This window comes from Triturus cristatus, chromosome 10 (assembly GCF_964204655.1).
Source record: "Triturus cristatus chromosome 10, aTriCri1.1, whole genome shotgun sequence".
Classification (NCBI taxonomy): domain Eukaryota; kingdom Metazoa; phylum Chordata; class Amphibia; order Caudata; family Salamandridae; genus Triturus; species Triturus cristatus.
In genome coordinates this window covers 911,960,317-911,978,726 of record NC_140593.1, presented here as the reverse complement: position 1 = coordinate 911,978,726, position 18,410 = coordinate 911,960,317, and the positions used below count along the sequence as shown (strand labels likewise).

The following is an 18,410-nucleotide window of genomic DNA, read 5'->3' as shown; positions in this document are numbered from 1 at the left end:
AGGCCCTTCTTGTCACATTACTAACACCAGATTCACCTCCCAATCAGTGAGGGTCGTACCGTCCCCTCTAGATAATTAACATTGATACGAAGATCTTCGCGAAAATGATCGGCATTCGGCTGCAGCCCTTGGTACCCCTATTGGTACTGCTGGATCAATCGGGGTTTGTTGCGGAACGCTCTACAACTCATAATTTGCGAACGCTGTTCTCCACGCTGCACTATTTTGAACCTGATTTTCAAGCTGTTGCTGTGCTGCTAGATGCAACAAAAGCATTTGACTCTCTGCACTGGTCTTATATGTTCGCTGTACTCAGTAGGATAGGATTTCCCCCTTTTTTTGTGCAATGGCTTAAAGTTCTCTACAGTGCGCCGGTTGCTCGTGTTCGAGTTAACGGTTGGGTGTCATCTTTGTTCCCCATCGAGAGAAGCACGCGGCAGGGTTGCCCTCTGTCGGCCATGCTTTTCTCTTTGGCCCTGGAGCCCTTGGCCTGTAAGCTGCGCCAGAAACACTCGGATGCTGCCTTGCGGTTCCGGCAACGCACACTGATTGTCTCCCTATATGCGGATGACATGATGCTATATGTCCGTGAGCCCTCTGTGCATCTTTCTCCACTACTCCGGGAGTATGTCCAGTTTGAGCGGTTTTCGGGCCTTGGGATCAACTGGTCCAAATCAGTGGTCTTCCCTTTTACTGAGTTGACCATAGAAGTGATGCTTGACTTGCCATTGTCTTGGACATCGGATCCAGTGAAATACCTGGGTGTGTGGATCCACAGAGATCTAGCTGTGGTAATTGCAGAGAATTCCGGCCGTACGATTCTGCGCATTTCTGTACAAGCCGCGAAGTGATCGCACCTGCCCCTTTCATTGGCAGACAGGATAGCAGTTGTAAAAATGGTCTTTTTGCCCAAGCTGCTATATTTCTTTATGAACATACCTATAAAATTGAATGTCGTACTGTTCCGTACTCTCCGGTCTGCCCTGTTGACTTGTGTGGGGAGGGTAGAAGCCCCGGTGTAGATGGGAACTACTGGTACAGCCTTTTGCCCGAGGGGGTTTTGAGGCTCCGGATCTGCGCCTTTATTATCTGTGCGCACAAGCGCAATTTCCGCATTATTGGCATTTCCCACCGCGTTTTCAACTCCACGTGGCTATCGAAGCAGATGCAGTTCTTCCTGTCCCATTACAGGCGGTGGTCCTCTTGGGGGGTTTGGGTGGCCCGCGGTCTGAGATAAATCCCCCTCAGTGCACGTCATGGGCATGGCGAACGCTGGCGTCAAGGGCCCAGCTGTCGAATTTATATGCTCCACTGTTGCCCCTAGCTTCACATCCCGACATATCCGCAGCACGGGAGACCCCCGCCCTGAAAGAGTTAGCAACTGCGGGCATCACCAGATTGGGCGATTTATACAAGGAGGGTCGCTTCAAAACTCTGCGTGAGGCACAGAATGGTGCGGACCGCAGTTTTAGGTTTAATTTCACGTAGGTCCGGGTTCGTTAGGCCGTTCGAGCGGTATACCCTAACTATCCTGCGGAACCCACCACGCTGCGTGCATTGCAGACGTTGTTAGTGGGGAAGAGTCGCCAAGGGCTGGCCGCGTTGGGTCAGTCTATTGCGTGAGAGGCTTGGACGGCCTGTTGTCAACTCACGGGCTGTCTCACTGCCAATTGTAATCTCAGGATCATCCATTTTAAATATCTACATCAGATATACTACTCCCCCCTCCAGTTATACAAGTATGGCCTGAGGGAGACTGCGGACTGTGTGAGATGTGGCGCTGCGAATACAGATTTTCTTCACGTTGCCTGGCTGCGTGGAAGGGTGTTGGCTTTCTGGACTGCAGTTGTCAAAATCTTTACGGACATTGTGCGGGAGCCGGTGGCCTGCACTCCTGAACTGTGTTTATTGGGATATGTTAAGAGCCTGAAGCCGTCCAGCAGACGCATCGTTGCAATCTCCGCCCTCTTTGCTAAAAGGGCGGTGGCACAGTGCTGGGGTGCGAAGTCTGCACCCACTATTAAACACTGGCTTCATGATTTTGTTTATTGTAGGGATCAGCTGCAGGTGTATGGGGAGGAGTTACCGGAGTCCTCCCGCCCTAAAGATTTTTGGGCCCCCCTTACAGCCTATTTGATGTCTCACCCTGATATATTGTGAATGCTCTGCCTACTATGTCTGTGTTTTTCCTCTCCCAGAGGATGCCATACCCATGATTTGTATTTGTACTTTATTTATACTGGTTGCTTCTTTGGTTTAATGTCTCTGCTTCCATACTTGAACTTCCTATAAGGCATGCAGGATGTTGGGTTGTTCTGTCCGGAGGGTGCAGTATATATGTTATTGCTGTTCTGCCTGGGAGGGAGGGTGGGGGAAGAGGGTTACCGGGGTGCATATGCCCAGATTGTTTTTCACTCTTTTGTGCTTATGATTGTATGTTTTGCTTTAAAATCAATACATTAAAAAAAAAATATATATATATATATATATATACATGAAAGTTTCCACATTGATACAGCTGACGCGTTTCGTCCTACTGGAGGACTTCTTCAGGGCATAAAGTAACTTAAGGTGGAATGGTCACCATCGGTTCAAGAAATCAACGGAAAATCCAAACGGAGCTGCCAAGGGAACGACCTATCCTATGTACCCCTGTAAATCACAGTTATGTCGATAACTTAAAATCATAGGATAGGTAGTTCCCTTGGCAGCCCTGTTTGGATTCTCTGTTGATCTCTTGAACCGATGGTGACCATTCCACCTAAAGTTACTTGATGCCCTGAAGAAGTCCTCCGGTAGGACGAAACGCGTCGGCTGTATCAATGTGGAAACTTTCATGCATATGACTACGTTTTAAGAAAAAGAAATTTGGAATAAAAAGAAAACTTTTTGTACAAGAACTAGATTGTATACAAAATTCTATATTTGTGTATTTTGTAACCAACGATAAGTTAAGACAAGGTTCAAGTCCCACTGGGGCATTATGAAAGGAGATGGAGGAAAGATGAGTAATGCCCTTAAATAATCTGTTAACAATAGGGGAGACTTGAATAAGGAGGGCTGATCTGGTAGCCGAAGGTAAGTAGAGATGGTTGCACCATAACCTTTAAAAGTGCCCAGGGCAGAGCCCTGTTAGGCCAAAGAAAGTATGTACAAAAGGACCTCTGAAAGAGGGGCAGAAAGGGGATCTACAGCCTTTGCTATGCACCATACCACAAACTTATTCCATCGACAGGCATATACAGTTTTAGTGGAGGGACGCCTGGCTGCCAAGATGACATTACAGACTTCGGGTGGAACGTCAAAATCTGTCAACTGTTAAAGCTCTATCTTCACGCAAGGAGGTGGAGTTGGACAGGTTCAGATTTAGAACTGTCCCCTGCTGATGCACCAGAAGATCCTCCCGAAGAGGTAGTCTGAGTAGAGGATCGATGGCCATGCTCAGGAACTCAGGGTACCAGACTCTTCGTGCCCTGTCCGGGGCCACAAGAATAACTTGGGCCCGGTCGCGCTTGATCTTCAACAATCTGGGCAGAAGTGGTATAGGTGGAAAGGCGTACAGGAGGCCGCAACTCTACTTGTGACGAAAGGTGTTGCTGAGCGAGTGCCGCCTTAGGAAACTCCAACGCGCAGAATTGCTGACATTGCACATTCTCTTCTGTGGCAAACAGATCTAACCAAGGTTCTCCCCACTGTTTAAAGAGACCTTGCGCCACGTCCAAGTGAAAAACGGCCCGGGCCTCCTCTGGGCACTGAGGCAGCACCTGCACAACTGTATCCAAGATGGTATGAGAGCATCGGCCCAAGAGGCAGGCGGTATTCATGGACTGCAGTGCCAAGCTGGAGGAAGAGAACATGCGCTTCCCAAGATGATCCAGCTTCATGGATTACCTGTCTGGGGAAGCAGAAGGGAATGTGCCCTTGGAAGGTGAGGCTTGTAGCACCAAGCTCTCTGGGAAAGGGTGTTGGGTGAGGAAAACTGGGTTGCCAGGTGCCGGGCACTGGTGGAGGGCAATCGTCTGTTCCACAGGAGCCCCTGCGCTGGGCTTGGACCAGGTGCCGCGAAGGACATCAGTGAGGGCTTCGTTGAACAGCAAAAGGGGTTCAGAGGAGGTAGCTGCCAGTTGAAGCACCTGTCAGGAGGTTAGTCCTGACCGCCATTGAAGGGAGCTCCAGGCTCAAGGCCTCAGCCCCCTTTCGCACCACCACAGCATAAGACGCTCCCTCCTCCGTAGCCACGGTAGGGGGAGAAAGCATGCCAAGGTCTGGGGAAGTGTCCAGACCACTGGCGTCACCCAAGTCCTCTCTACAGTCTGGCTCTTCAAGCTGGTCTGCTTAAGGGTCCAGTGACCCCCCTCCCAATTCTTATCACCTTCTGGGCGATAAGAAACAATAGGGATAAACAGGGGCACAAAAGTACCCTACGGCGTCAGATTCAATGTCTTCTGGCGTCGATCCAGCTCTGGGTCCATCACGAGGGTAAGGATGGTGACACCGTCATTCAGGATCTCGACCGGCGCTGGGGGCGTCGTCGCCAGGATTGGCGTCGGGGAAGGTCGAGTAAGGTTGACCGGCGTCAATCTGGAACCAGGTCTGGATCCGTGGGGGTCCTCTGGGGCCAGAGCTCAGAGGTGCCTGAAGGCGCGCCTGTGTAGTCGGGCCACCCAAAGATGTAGTGGAGGGCTTTGTAAAATGTACGAATCTAGGCAGGGGACGCTCCTGCTCCCAGAAATGAAGGGAGGCACGGAGTCATCCCAGAAGGAGGCACCGAAGACGGAGCTTTGGGCGACGATGCTCCGGGTCCTGCGTCGTGTCAGCCGACCGACGTGGAGAAGGCAAAGAGCACTGGTTCTTCTTTGCCTTCTTCTTGTGTCTCGACTTACCCTTAGACTTTGATTACGACTAGATGTGGGGGCATCGCGACCAGTTTCGAGACCGAGACGTCATCCCGGCAACCACGACGACGGACTCAGTCTCGACCGATGCCACCTACCAATGTGCAGGGGTACTGCTAAGAAAAACCCTCCAGATCCAGTCTGACGCCTTGGTGTAATTCTTAGGTAAGGAATCTATAACTGTCTCTTTCAGATATGATGCTATAATATACACAGATATTTTGATGTGTAATGGTATCAATTTGTCATTAAAAAAAGTAAATGTCTAAGAAACAGCAATAAAAATTAGAACAGTTGTAGAAGGGTGTACATCACTCAAAGTTAAACCCACATCTCTTGAATCATTTGTACTCGACTAAAGTCGTCAGTATCGCGAGATTACCTTTATTTGCTTTTCCAAGTAGATTAGCTCTTCCAATGAGGGTTACTCTTTTCTAAATGTTAGTGAGTTTCCTAAAGAAAGTAGATTTCATTTTTTACATAACCCTCCCATTTTACCCTATTCTCTTACCCAGCCAAAGAGTAATTAGTTTTAAGTACTCATATTTTTCTGCAAACAAGCTTTTATCTGAATAATAAAACTTTGTACTTCTTAGAAGCCCTTATTCCCCGTTTAGATTTACGTATGCCTGAAAACAGAGTCCATATTTTGTTTCTGAATAGAGCTACTGCAAAGCAAACACGTAATAAAGTCTTGCAATGTCCCACTTTGTTGTTGGCATTCTTTTTTTTTTTTAACACTTTATTTTCCCAAATTACAAACACCTTATGGACAACATCGCATACAATTGTTTTGCAAACAGTATAGCTCGCTTCTGACACATCATTAATAATAACAGTTATGACAGTAATTGTAATGTAGACTCATAGTACAACTAGTCTAACACATTAGAATTGGCTTCAAAGCCCATTCGCATAACTGCTACTTCATGCGCATCAGCATTACATCCGGAAGGTTATAACACAATAGCATCCCTCTGGTGCTCAATCTCCCGAGTATCAGTTCCTGTTCGCATTTCTTAATGACATTAAAGGGTGCAGAGGCACCTTCAGCACACCTAGTTCCAGTGCCACTGATGATCAAATGATACGGTTCATTTCAATAGCTGGGAGTTGGTGAGACATTTTAGCTTTCATCGTCATAAATAAGAAAAACCCATTAGCACACTTATTAAGTACAAAACAAACCTTGTAAGCAGTAGGTGAACTGTCCATACTTCCATCTAGTGATGCTGATTGACCCTGGGAAAAGAAAGTTAATGCTTGATGATTATTCTTTTACCATAATGAATTGAAGAACGGTTGCGGAAGTCTGCATGCAAGACACAGTAACAAAGGCAAAATGTAATGAATCAGGTTAGAGAGACAGGTCATAACTGTGAAGCCTTGTGGCAAAAGTATTTGGCATTGTCCAATTGCAACAATGTTCGAAACAACCAAATTGTGAAAATAGGAAGGCCTACAAGAAGGAAAATGCTACTTACCAGTATGCATCAGTTTTTGGCATGTATGTGAGAAAGTGGCTCTGTATATACTGTTCCCTAATAGGTACAGGGTGTACAGAGTCCACAGTCCCCCAGAGGCTGATAGAGGTCAAAGTTAGGTATGACCTTACTCTCAAAAGTGGTAGCTTGGTCGAGCAGTAAGGCAGTACCAGAGGACAGTGTAAAGCATTTATTGTACACACACAGTCAGCAAATGGTTTCACACACTCAATAACTGAACTCTAGGCCAATGGTTTGTATATATAAAATATATGCTTGTTTTATTTTTAGAACCACAAAGGGGGGTAAAAATATACTTTCTCAGAATGAGAGGTTGAATATAAATACTTTTGTCTTAAGCAATAAATTTGTGTAAACAGTCACAGTTGGTTGCAATAAACAATCCTATTTCCTAAACATAACAATGCATTGAGCTCAATGGTAAATTCAGGTTATTTGTAATAAATTACTTTTCAGATTACTTTTGGAATTCCAGGTCTGGCTCCTAGATCCAGCCTTGGGTCAGTATTCAGAATCAAGTGATGAAAGTCGACTTAATAACTGTAATGATTTTTAAATAATATTTAGCTATTTCAAAAGTTAGCACTTAGAAAATATTTCAAAGAAAACATTCAATGGATCTCTATGGCAAGAAATTCAAATTGCAGGTAGAGTACTTTATCGTTACTTTAGTAATCCAGGACTGGGTACCTAGACCCAGGACAGGGGTCCTTATCAAAAACAGGTAAGTAATTTCGTTTGCAGAAATGGTACGATTTTAAAAGAATATTTCAAATTTGCAAAAATAGACACTTTGAAGAAATTTCACAGAAAAGCAGACAATGGTTTCCTATGGGAGAAAAATGAGTTAGAGGTAAGTATAGTTGTGAACACTTTTCAGGGTCAGGGCTGGGCACCAAGATCCAGCACTGGGAGTTCACCTAGGAGCAGGTGAGTAAATTCGTTTTTGTCACTTGGCTGATTTTTGGTGAATATTTGCAGTTTTGAAAAGTTCACACTTAGAAGATTTTTGAAGAAAAAGCCAGTCAATGTTACCCTATGAGGAAGATGAAGTTAGCGGTTTAAGGGTAAGTACTCGACTGGCAGAGTTGAAATTCCGGGCATGGACTCAGGGGTCCCCCAGTGTCAGGTAGGTACAGTTGGTTCACCCTCAGCGGTTTCAGGACGGCCGGGTGCAGAGAGAGTTAGGCCCAATGTTATCCTATGAGGGATAGGGGGGCCTTGGTTGGTGGCTGCTGTCTGGCAAGCCACGCGGCTGTGGAAGCTGGGCTCCTGGTCACTTACTCAGGGCAAGTGGGGAAGTAGGTTAGTGTAGAGAGTGCACTGCCAGGGCCACTCGGGCGGCTGGGTGCAGGGTGCTTTTGAGCCTTCGGGCGCTCAATGGAAATCAATGGGAATGTTCCGGTTTGTAAAAAGGCTGCAGGCTCGGGGACGAGGAGGTTTCAGGTGCCACCACCACTTCGAGAGGTAAGTTGGGTAGTTGTAGGTTAGGTGGGTACCCCGGGATTGGGGACAGGGGGCCGGGTGCAGGGGTGCCTTTTGACGTCGGGAATCTTACCCTCTGGTTGATCACGGTTGGGGTGGCACTCGGTTCTGAGGCTGCAGGCTTCCTCCGGGATGTCGAGGGGGGTCCTTGGGTGCCGGACTCGGGGTCACAGTCGCCGTGGGGTCGTCCTCAGGGTCTTGGTCCACTCCGGCACTGGCCAGGCTTGGCTGGTGCAGAGTGTGTTGGGTCCGCGGTTCCGGGCTGCTGCCAGGGGTTAAAAATAGGTTTCTTGAGTAGAGCCTCTACTCATGGGAGTCCCAGGGGCTTAGAGCCAAAAGGTAGCCAGGTCCTTCGGGGTTGGTGAGGTTGCTGGCCACGAGAGATGCCGCGCTGGTGCAGGTTCGAGAGTCGACAGGCCGGTAGGGCTGGGGCCTAAGCAGTTGGTGTCTTCTTCTCTTTTTAGCAGTTGCAGGGCAGGTCCTTGTTCTTCTTGCTCTTCTTGTCGTTTTCTATCTGGAATCTGAGGAAGGAAGGTTCAGGGTGCCCCTAAATACTAGATTTAGGGGCGTTACAGGTAGGTGAAGGCCAGGGACCAATGGGTCCTTGTCCTGGGGTGGGTACACCCCCTATCCTGCCTCTCTCCTGTGGGAGGGGGGCAGTAGCCTAATCCTGATGGGGTAGGGCCTCCCATCTTCAAGATGGCGAGAGCCCGGAGATGTGCTTCACCTCGCCTCCCCCATCTGAGGGGTGGGGTGGGCAGGCTGGCACATCCCCTGTCCTTGTATGGGGTTTCCGGACAAGCTTCCCGCCAGAGTGGGGGGTTGCAGTGGCCTGGGGAAACTCCAAATGGCGGCCTGCCGTTGAAGCTTCCCTTTGCTCATCCTGGGGGAGGAGATTTCTCACCTTACCCAGGATGTGCATTGTTGCAGGCCCGGGAGAGCAGGGGCTCTCCCACCCAGGGGTCCAGCAACGTGTCTGCTGTGTGGCAGCCTGGGCAGCCTCAGAGCAGACGTGGATTGTAAGTTAGCTGTAAGGGGGCATCTCTAAGATGCCCTCTGGGGTGCTTAGTACCTTAAATCCTACACTGGCATCAGTGTGGGTTCAATGTGCTGAGAAGTTTGATACCAAACTTCCCAGGCTTCAGTGTTGCCAATATGGTGCTGTGGAGCTCGTGTTTGACAAGCTCTCAGCACCATGTACTCTTAAATGACAGCACTGCACTTACAGTGCCCAGGAATGGACCCGGGTACTGTAGGGGCACAGGGCTCCTGCTCCTGTGCCCACACCATAGGCGTAATGCACCCAGCTAGAGGGGTGGCTGACATATGCCTTGGCAGTGTAGGTGATGGGCATGGTACACAGTGATGTGTGCCATGTCGACTCTTTGTTTTGTCCTGCACCCAGACACTCAGCCTGCAAGGGCAGTGTGTGTGTAAGGGTACAGGGCCTCTGAGGGTGGCACAATGAGTGCTGCAGCCCTTAGAGGCCTTCCCTGGCCACAAGGCCCTGGGTACCTAGGGTACCATTTACTAGGGGCTGACATGTGGCTAGGGTTTGCCAATTTGGAGTTTGTGTGGTTTAAGGAAGGAACATAGGCCCTGGGCACCTGATTGGCAGGAACCCAGGGTACACTCAATCGAAGTACATTCAGCAATTTAGCAAAAAGTGGGGGCATACCATGCAAGAAAGATGGCACTTTCTCACAATGTAGAGCTGCAGATACACACACTTCGCATTAGATCGCCATCTGGTGTTGGGCTCGGATGCTTGCACTTTGTTGTTGTCTTGGAAGAAGTCTTTGTAGTCACAAGATAGGTGACTCCTTCCTTGGACGATAGTGCGCATGGGCATCGACTCCATCTTCAGATTGTTTTTTGCCATGATGGGAAACGATGGAGTTAGTAGAAAAGGATGTCCATGTGTATATCTCTAAATAAGACAGTACTGGAACAGATACTGGTCCCGGGTAGGCGGGTGAGCGTGTGTGGATCTGCAGCTCTACGTGCCAAGAACAGATACATACTGGTAAGTAGCATTTTCCGTTCAAGGCATATGAGCTGCAGATCACACACTTAGCATAGACTGTACAACAGTGTCTCCCCTAGCGGTGGTCACCTGTATCGTTTGCAGTAGTTACAAAGAGTGTTTTAAGAACAGCTTGGCCTACGGAAGCTTGTTGTTTGGCTTGCACGTCAACACAATAGTGTTTAGTGAAGGTGTGTGTTGTAGACCATGTGGCTGCCTTAACAAATGTCTTCTAGGGGAATGTTCCCTAAGAATGCCATGGAAGCCCCTATTTTGCGTGTTGAATGCGCTCTAGGGGGAATTGTCAATGTGCGTTTAGCCTTTTGGTAGCATATTTGGATACATTTAACAATCCACCTTGCAATCCCAGCTTTGGAGATGGGATTACCCTTATGAGGTGGGGAGAAAGCTACAAACAATTGTTTTGTCTTTCGAAAAGATTTAGTCCTGTCAATGTAATAAAGTAAAGCTCTTTTGACGTCTAGCGTGTGAAGAGCTCTCTCTGCTATGGAGTCTGGATTTTGAAAAAATACAGGTAACTCCACTGATTGGTTAAGATGGAATGCAGAGATGACTTTAGGAAGGAATTCTGGATTTGTTCTGAGAATCACCTTGCTACGATGTATTTGTAAGAAAGGTTCTTGTATGGTTAAAGCCTGGATCTCACTTGCTCTTCTGAGAGAGGTGATTGCAATAAGGAAAGCTACTTTCCATGTGAGGAACTGAAGTTCACATTTATGCAGAGGTTCAAATGGGGGTCCCATGAGCCTAGTGAGTACAATGTTGAGATTCCACACCGGAGAGGGTGGTAATCTGGGAGGAATGATTCTTTTAAGGCCCTCCATGAAGGCTTTAATTGCTGGAACTCTAAAAAGTGACAAGTGTTGTCTGTTTTGTAAGTAAGCGGCAAGTGCTGCTAGATGTAGACGTATGGATGAGTATGCTAAATTACATCTTTTCATATGTAGTAAGTAGCATATGATGTTCTGGATGGACGCAGCCAGTGGATCAATATTATTGTTAGTGCAGTAAACGGCAAATCTCTTCCATTTTGCCGCATAGCAGGCTCTAGTGGTAGGACGCCTGGCTTCCTTAATGATGTTCATACAGTCCGGAGCTAGGTTAAGGTAACCGAACTCTATGACTTCAGGAGCCAGATTCAGTCGAGTTGGATCGGGGTGCCTTATCTCTCCATGGTTCTGCGTTAGTAGTGATGCGGAAAGGCGCAGTTTTTGGTGTTGGACTAGTGAGAGTTCCAACAGTGTTGAGAACCACGTTTGGCGTGACCATGTGGGAGCCACTAGGATCATTTTGAGAGATTGTTGGCGGAGCTTGCGTACCACTAGTGGAATCAGTGGGAGTGCCGGAAAAGCATACGCAAATCTGCCTGACCAGTTCATCCATATCGCATTGCCCTTGGACAGCGGGTGTGGAAACCTGGCGGCGAAGGTTGGGCATTTTGCGTTTTCATGTGTGGCAAACAGATCTATGTCTGGTTGGCCCCACCTTTGGAAGAATGGTAGAAGAACTTGTGGATGTAGCTCCCAATCGTGAATCTGTTGTGTCTGGCAACTCAATAGATCCGCAATCTGATTTTGAACTCCTGGAAGGTGTTCTGCAAGCAGGTATATGTTTTGTGGGATGGCCCATCTCCAAATGTTCTGTGCGAGCTGTGACATTGGCAGAGAATGTGTGCCTCCTTGTTTTTGTATATAATACATGGCTGTCATGTTGTCCGTTCGGATCAGGACAGCTTTGTCTTGTACATGGAGTTGGAATTATGTGAGTGCTAGGAATATTGCTACTAGTTCCAGGTGATTGATATGGAGCCCCTTCTGTTGAGTGGTCCATTTGCCTTGAGTTGTGTGATTGAGGAGATGGGCTCCCCATCCTGTGAGTGATGCGTCTGTTAGAACTATCTGTGGAACAGGCTCTAAGAACAGCTGCCCCTTGCATAAGTTCGTAGTGTTCCACCACTGCAGAGAGCGATGTGTGTGGCTGTCCACCAACGCCAGATGTGCTAGACAATCTTGTAAGGGACGCATTTGAAGTCTTGCATAAGGTACAATAAATACGCAAGATGCCATCATGCCTATGAGTTGTATGAACACTCTGGCTGGGAGAGAGTGTTGGGTTTGACATTTGGTAATGAGAGCTTTTATACTGGCTATCCTGGCTGGACTGGGATACGCTAGAGCTGTGGAAGTGTTTATTGTGGCCCCTAGATATTATTGTACCTGAGAGGGCTGGAGATGTGACTTGGTGTAGTTGATTGTGAATCCCAAGTTGTGCAGTGTTTGGACGGTTTGATGAGTGTGTTGAACACAATGGTTGAAGGACTTGGCTTTTATTAGCCAGTCGTCCAGATATGGGAAGACATGGATTTGTTGTCTCCTTAAGTGTGCTGCTACTACTGCAAGGCACTTGGTAAATACTCGGGATGCGGTGGTGACCCCGAATGGAAGGACTTTGAACTGATAGTGTTGTCCATCCACTACAAACCTTAGATACTTCCTGTGAGCAGGATGCATGGGAATGTGGAAGTAGGCGTCCTTGAGATCTAGTGTGGCAAGGAAGTCTCCTTGTTGGAGCAGTGGAAGCACTTGTTGGAGTGATCATGTGAAAATGATCAGAGTGTATATACAGATTGAGGGTCTGAGGTCGAGTATTGGCCTTAGGGTCCCGTCTTTTTTGGGGATTAGGAAATACAGGGAGTAAACCCCTGTTCCCTGATGTAGTAAGGGTGCTGGCTCTATGGCTTGCTTTGAAGCAGTGAGAGAACTTCTTGTTTTAAAAGTGTAAGATGGTCTGTGGACATTGGATGCTGCTTGGGTGGTATGTTTGGGGGGGGGGGGGGGGTAGCTGTAAGTTTCAGGCAGTAACCATATTGGATAATTTGTCTTACCCACTTGTCTGTTGTGATGGAGTTCCAGACAGGCGGGAACTGTGATAGTCTTCCCCCGACTGGATTGGAATGGTCTGTGGGGAGTGGAGGTACGAGTGCTATTGTTACCTTGGCCTCTCCCTTTGTTGTTGTTCCCTCTGTATCCTCCTCTAAAGTATCCTCTGTTGGGGGATGTTTGAGTGGTGTTTTTAAATGAAGATGAGGAATCTGTACACATGTTTTTGGAGGCTTCTCTATAAAAGGAGCGACAAAAGGAGCCATGTGTGTGTGGAGATTGCAGTTCCCCCATGAACAGTCTCTGTGTCTTTTTTCATTTTCTCGAGGGCAGTGTCTACAGCCGGTCCAAAAAGTTGTTCTTGATTGAACAGCTGATTTAGAATGGTTGTCTGGATCTCTTGCTTAAAGCCTGAAATGCGTAGCCAGGCATGCAGTCTGAGCAGAACACTAGTATAAATAGACCTGGAGGCAGTGTCTGCTGCATCAAGGGCGCATTTAATTGAGGCATTGGTTATTAATTTGACCTCTTGAAATAGGTCATTTGCTTGAGTTTTGTATTGGTCAGGCAAATGCTGTAATAGGGTCTCCAGCTGGTCATAGTGGGCCCTATCATATCTAGCCAGCAGTGCTTGAGTGTTGGCTATGCGCCATTGACTGGCCGCCTGCGCAGCTACCCTTTTGCCCGATGCATCTATTAACTTGGATTCTTTATCCGGGGGTGGTACATTCCTGGAGGTTTGTGAATTGGCGCGCTTCATAGCGGTGGAAACTACTAGTGAATCCAAAGGCAGCTGTCCTTTGATGTACACAGGGTCGTCAGGGGCAGGTCTATATTTTTTATCGATTCTAGGATTAAGAATCCTGGCTCGTACAGGGTCTTTGAATATTTCAGGGGCATGTTTAATGACCCCTTTAATCATTGGTAGTATTTGTACAGTTTTTTGGGACTGTTCAAATGTATCTAAAGGGAAATCCTCTTCTGTTGTGTCTGAGTGCATGTGCACACCATGTACAACAGCAGCCCTGTTAATGAGTTGTCCAAAACCAATATTGTCATCTGGGGGAGATGGTTTTGTTGGGTATGGTTGGGGGCTTGGGAGGTCTGTTGGATCTATTGGGTCGTTGAAATACCAATCGTCTTGTGGTATGTTGTCTGGATCTGTGAACGGGTCATTAGGGTCTCCCCCTCCCCCTAAGTCATCATCATTATCATCTTGTGGTGGTGTATGTGGTGGAGAAGTTACAGGTAGAGGTGGTGTAACAGGTTTGGGGAGAGGAAGGGGATTAGAAGGAAGGACAGGAGAAGGAGGCATAGGTGAAGTGGCACAGTCCTCCTTGACAGGTACTGGAGGGGTATGTGCTGTGTCTGACTTCCTCTTCTTGCATGGCACAGCTGTGACATGTCCCGTTTTGGGATGAATGTAGATCTTTTTCTGTTTAGGATCGAAAGTTCCTCTTCCTCGATAACCGCTTTCGGTGCCGGTTTTTTCGGTTCTGAGCGGGGATGGGTTTTGTGCTCTTTGGCCTTAGGAGGCGCGGTAGAATCCTTTGCCTTGTTTTTCGGTTCTGAAGGCTTGGGTTTCGGAGCCAAAGTATGATCTTTAGGTTTGGAAGTGTTCGAAGCTAGTTTTTCTATTGGCCTCGAGGTGTTCAGGGCCAGTTTGTCTTTTGGCGTTGATTTTGGAGCCGAATGTTCTTTTGGCTTCGGTATCGAAGGCGCCGGTGGGACTATTACATGCGGTTTGCTGGGTCCCGAGCTACCCGAAGGCTTGTCTTTCTTCTTCGGAGCCAGGCCCGGAGGCGGGGCTTCTGAAGTGTGCTTTCGGTCGCGACTGGGGCCAACAGGTGAAGTCTTGACCAATTCCTTCTGTTTTGGTGCGGTTGGGGCAGGGGCAGTAGTACTCACTCGTTGACCTGGAGTGATGGGGTTGTCTGTGTCTTCTGCCTCTGACACGATTTGTAGATCATCGGAATATTCTTCTGGAACATCTGGGCCTTCGTCGAACATGCCCACTGCTTCCGGGGCTGATCTCAGCGCCATAATGTGACATCGAGCCCAACGGTCTCGAATGGTCTTTTTCGATCGAAAAGAGGTGCAGGCTTGGCAGCTGGACTTGTCATGTTCTGACGAGAGGCACAGCTTACAGACCTTATGATGGTCACTGTATGGGAACTTCGCAAATTGTAGTTCCAAACAACGGTGACACAGTGACCAGTGACAACTGCACCCATTGACCGCACCATTGGGGACATACGGGGAGTACAAATACTTCTGGCCATCGAACTAGATGAAACACCCGACATACAGACCAAGAGAATTACAACAGAGACACGGGCCTTAGGTGCAAATCTAAGTTCGTCCCCCCAGGGGGATTCCATGCCAATATTGAAAAATTTGGTGAACTTATCACACAGGAACTCAGGAAATTAGAAGTCCCTGACCAATACGCACCACACCCAACCCCGAACCTGCCACGAGAGGAGAGGGAAGCACTCCAGAGACTACAAGATGACCCCAATATCGTCATTAGAGAGGCAGATAAGGGGGGTAATGTGGTTGTCATGAACCTGCAGGACTACATGGGGGAAATCTCACGACAATTGAACAACCCACAAGGCTAAGAATCCATCACACACAACCCAACAAACACCTTACAAACCATCATTAACACCAGACTATACGAATGGAAAGAGGAGTACTTACTCACTGACCAGCAATATAGATACCTACATGTCAACAATGCATGCTTCCCGTGCATTTACATCCTGCTCAAGGTGCACAAGGGGGCCATCATTTCAGGGGTGGGTTCCCCCACAGAAAGACTGTCCGAATTTGTGGACCTTACACTCCAGAAACACGTCACTAACCTGCCATCATACTTGAAAGATAGTAAGGTCATCCTGGTGATGTTAGACGGATTTACTTGGTCTGAGGAACTTAGATTTGTGACACTGGATGTGGTAGGACTATACACATGCATAAACCAAAATTACGGCAGACCATTATGCTTAAAACAACATGATCATGGACATGATAGAGTTAATCCTTACCAACAACTTCTTCAAACACAACGAGAGGTGGTACCACCAATTGCAGGGGACCACCATGGGTTCTAGATTCGCGCCTTCGTAAGCCGGGCTCTTCATGGGCTGGTACGAGAAAGAACATGCATGGGCCAGACGTACCTCCCCCTGGACCCAACACATCGTATACTGGGGGAGGTACATAGACGACATCTGTATTTGGTCTGGTTCCGAAGCACTCTTGCATGACTACTTGCACCACCTTAATGGAAACCCATTCAATGTCCAGCTCACAATGCAACCCCACCCATCGCACATTGAATTCCTTGACATCCACTTCTTTGTTAAAGATGGAGTAGTACATAGCTCATTGTACCGTAAACCCACCTCCTGCAACAGCATACTACACGCAGACAGTGCCCATGCCAAATCAGTAATCACCAATATTCCTTATGGGGAAATGGTACGGGCACATCGCACATGTAGCGAGGAAGGGTGTTTCAGGAAGAACATTGCCGACATCAAGGCACGCTTCACGTCCAGAGGCTATGAACAAAGGGTTGTGGACAAGGCAGAGCAAAGAGTACTCACACTACTAAGGGCAGACACACTCACAAATAAACACCCACAGGGGACAGTTGCACACGGAAGCAAATTGGCGAAGGACAGGATAGCCTTTTTTACTGACTACACGGCACACAGCGATAAGGTATTCAAGGCCTTTAGGAAACACTGGTACCTCCTGGTTGAAATTCCAACACTACGCCCTCTCATCAACAGCCACCCATCCCTGATTTTCAGAAGAGGGTCACCCTAAGAAGTTCCTTATGCCCCAGCTACGTCACAACAGCGAAAGCAAGCACCAACACCTGGTTGCCTTGCCCACCAGAGGGTTTCTTCACATGCACGAATTGCAATGTCTGCTGTCTGGCACAAAACAAATGCAAAAACTTCAACTACAACTCAAGTCGCACACACAGAATCAAGCACCACATAACTTGCAACACACAGTATGTTATTTACATCCTGGAATGCCCGTGTGGCATCATTTATGTAGGAAGCACAGTTCGCAACCTCAAGATCAGAATCCAAGAACACCGCAGGGCTCTCATCAACAGCGATGACAGGTACCCCATGACAGAGCATTACCGCACTACACATAAGGGACCTATTAAATTAAAATTCCTTAGGATAGACCATATTCCACCAAGCAACCGGGGTGGCAATAGGGAATTGTCACTTAGAAAAGCGGAGGCCATGTGGATATGCAGGCTTGATGAGGTTAAGAGGGGACATAACTCTGACCATGAGTTTCACCACTTCCTATGACACAGTCGCCCTGCAGCTCAGCCTTCCACTTGTTTACACCATGTCTGCATGAACCCTGACATATGCACTTCACGACATGACCTACGTCACGTGAAACAACCCTCTCCGACCGAGCATCCTTTATGATAGTATCTTACCCTCATGACCCCTCACACATGCAACCTCCAAGATTTTACCTATACCGCGGTGTTTTGGAAGTTTTCCCTGCCCTCATGGACCTAGTACCAGCACAACACAGGCCCCTACAAAGTCGCCCAGAACTACCAACCGACTTTATGACAGAACAGCTTTCACACACAGCTGTTCTTTCAGTGCTGACACCGCCCCGGTCCATGTGCTTCCCAACGGAGCAATTCAGAGGCAGCTTAGCGTCAACTAGTGCTGGCACTGCCTCTCCAGGGCTCTCACTACACCGGAGAGACTGATACATCCGTATCTCCCACTGCCACTACCACACCTAGTGGCCCTCCCCCCGCCGCCAAACCAGCGACATGCAATTTTGCACGCCCTTGTTCTTCCCGCCTCACCACCCAGTACTTTAACGTACAGATCCCTTGAGAGCCACCACTCTTACCCAAGAAGCGGACAGCTCATCACCCCGCCCTGCTCACAGGTACGTGGCATCTCTAGGTTTCGTGGCCGGCTAACCTCTCCGACAAAGATCTTCCACCCCCCAGCGCAAGCATCTGGGCCCAGCTTCCAGCCCTCCTTTTCCCACGCAGTTAGCCCACCCACATTTCCTGCCCGCCCCCCCCTTCAGGGCTGGCAATCCCAGCATCCGGGCAGGTTCACAGGCCCAGATTACGACCGGGATCGATACTCACGCCGTGCCCCGCGCGCTTGTATTTTTATTAAGGCGTCTTTCCTCCTCCCTTCTTTAGCGTCCGACCAGAGGCACATTATCTCACAGGCCTCTTTTTTAACCACACCACCGCTTGAGTTTCACCACTCCACAGGTTGCATCTCGTCTCCACACCCGCAGATGCACCTTTCTCACTTGTGGCCACATGCTTTTTGCATCACCACAGATGCGCCCTTGACGCCAGTCGGCCACGCGCCGACTCCTCGATCGGCTACACCATTTTCTGTGTAGCCTAAGCACCGGCCTCCAGCGTTTGCCCCAAAGCGAAGGCCCATCATCACAGGGCCCCAGCCTGTGCCTTGCATCCCTCAGCGCACAGGGTGCACCCAGCCCCACCAACACTCTAGTCCCACCCTCTGCATCGAGACCATCTTCTTTGTCA

General features: G+C 48.4%; 1 protein-coding gene across 3 annotated transcripts in view; it reads right to left on the bottom strand.

Annotated features, from left to right (window-relative positions):
• The window catches only part of SETD2 (SET domain containing 2, histone lysine methyltransferase), a 1,034,666-nt gene that overhangs the window by 58,074 nt on the left and 958,182 nt on the right, over positions 1-18,410 (bottom strand). For all 3 annotated transcript variants that reach the window (XM_085628742.1, XM_085628741.1, XM_085628740.1), the window contains one exon: positions 6,084-6,137. In XM_085628742.1, the coding sequence (XP_085484868.1) occupies positions 6,084-6,137 (54 nt within the window). The remainder of the gene's footprint in view (positions 1-6,083; positions 6,138-18,410) is intronic.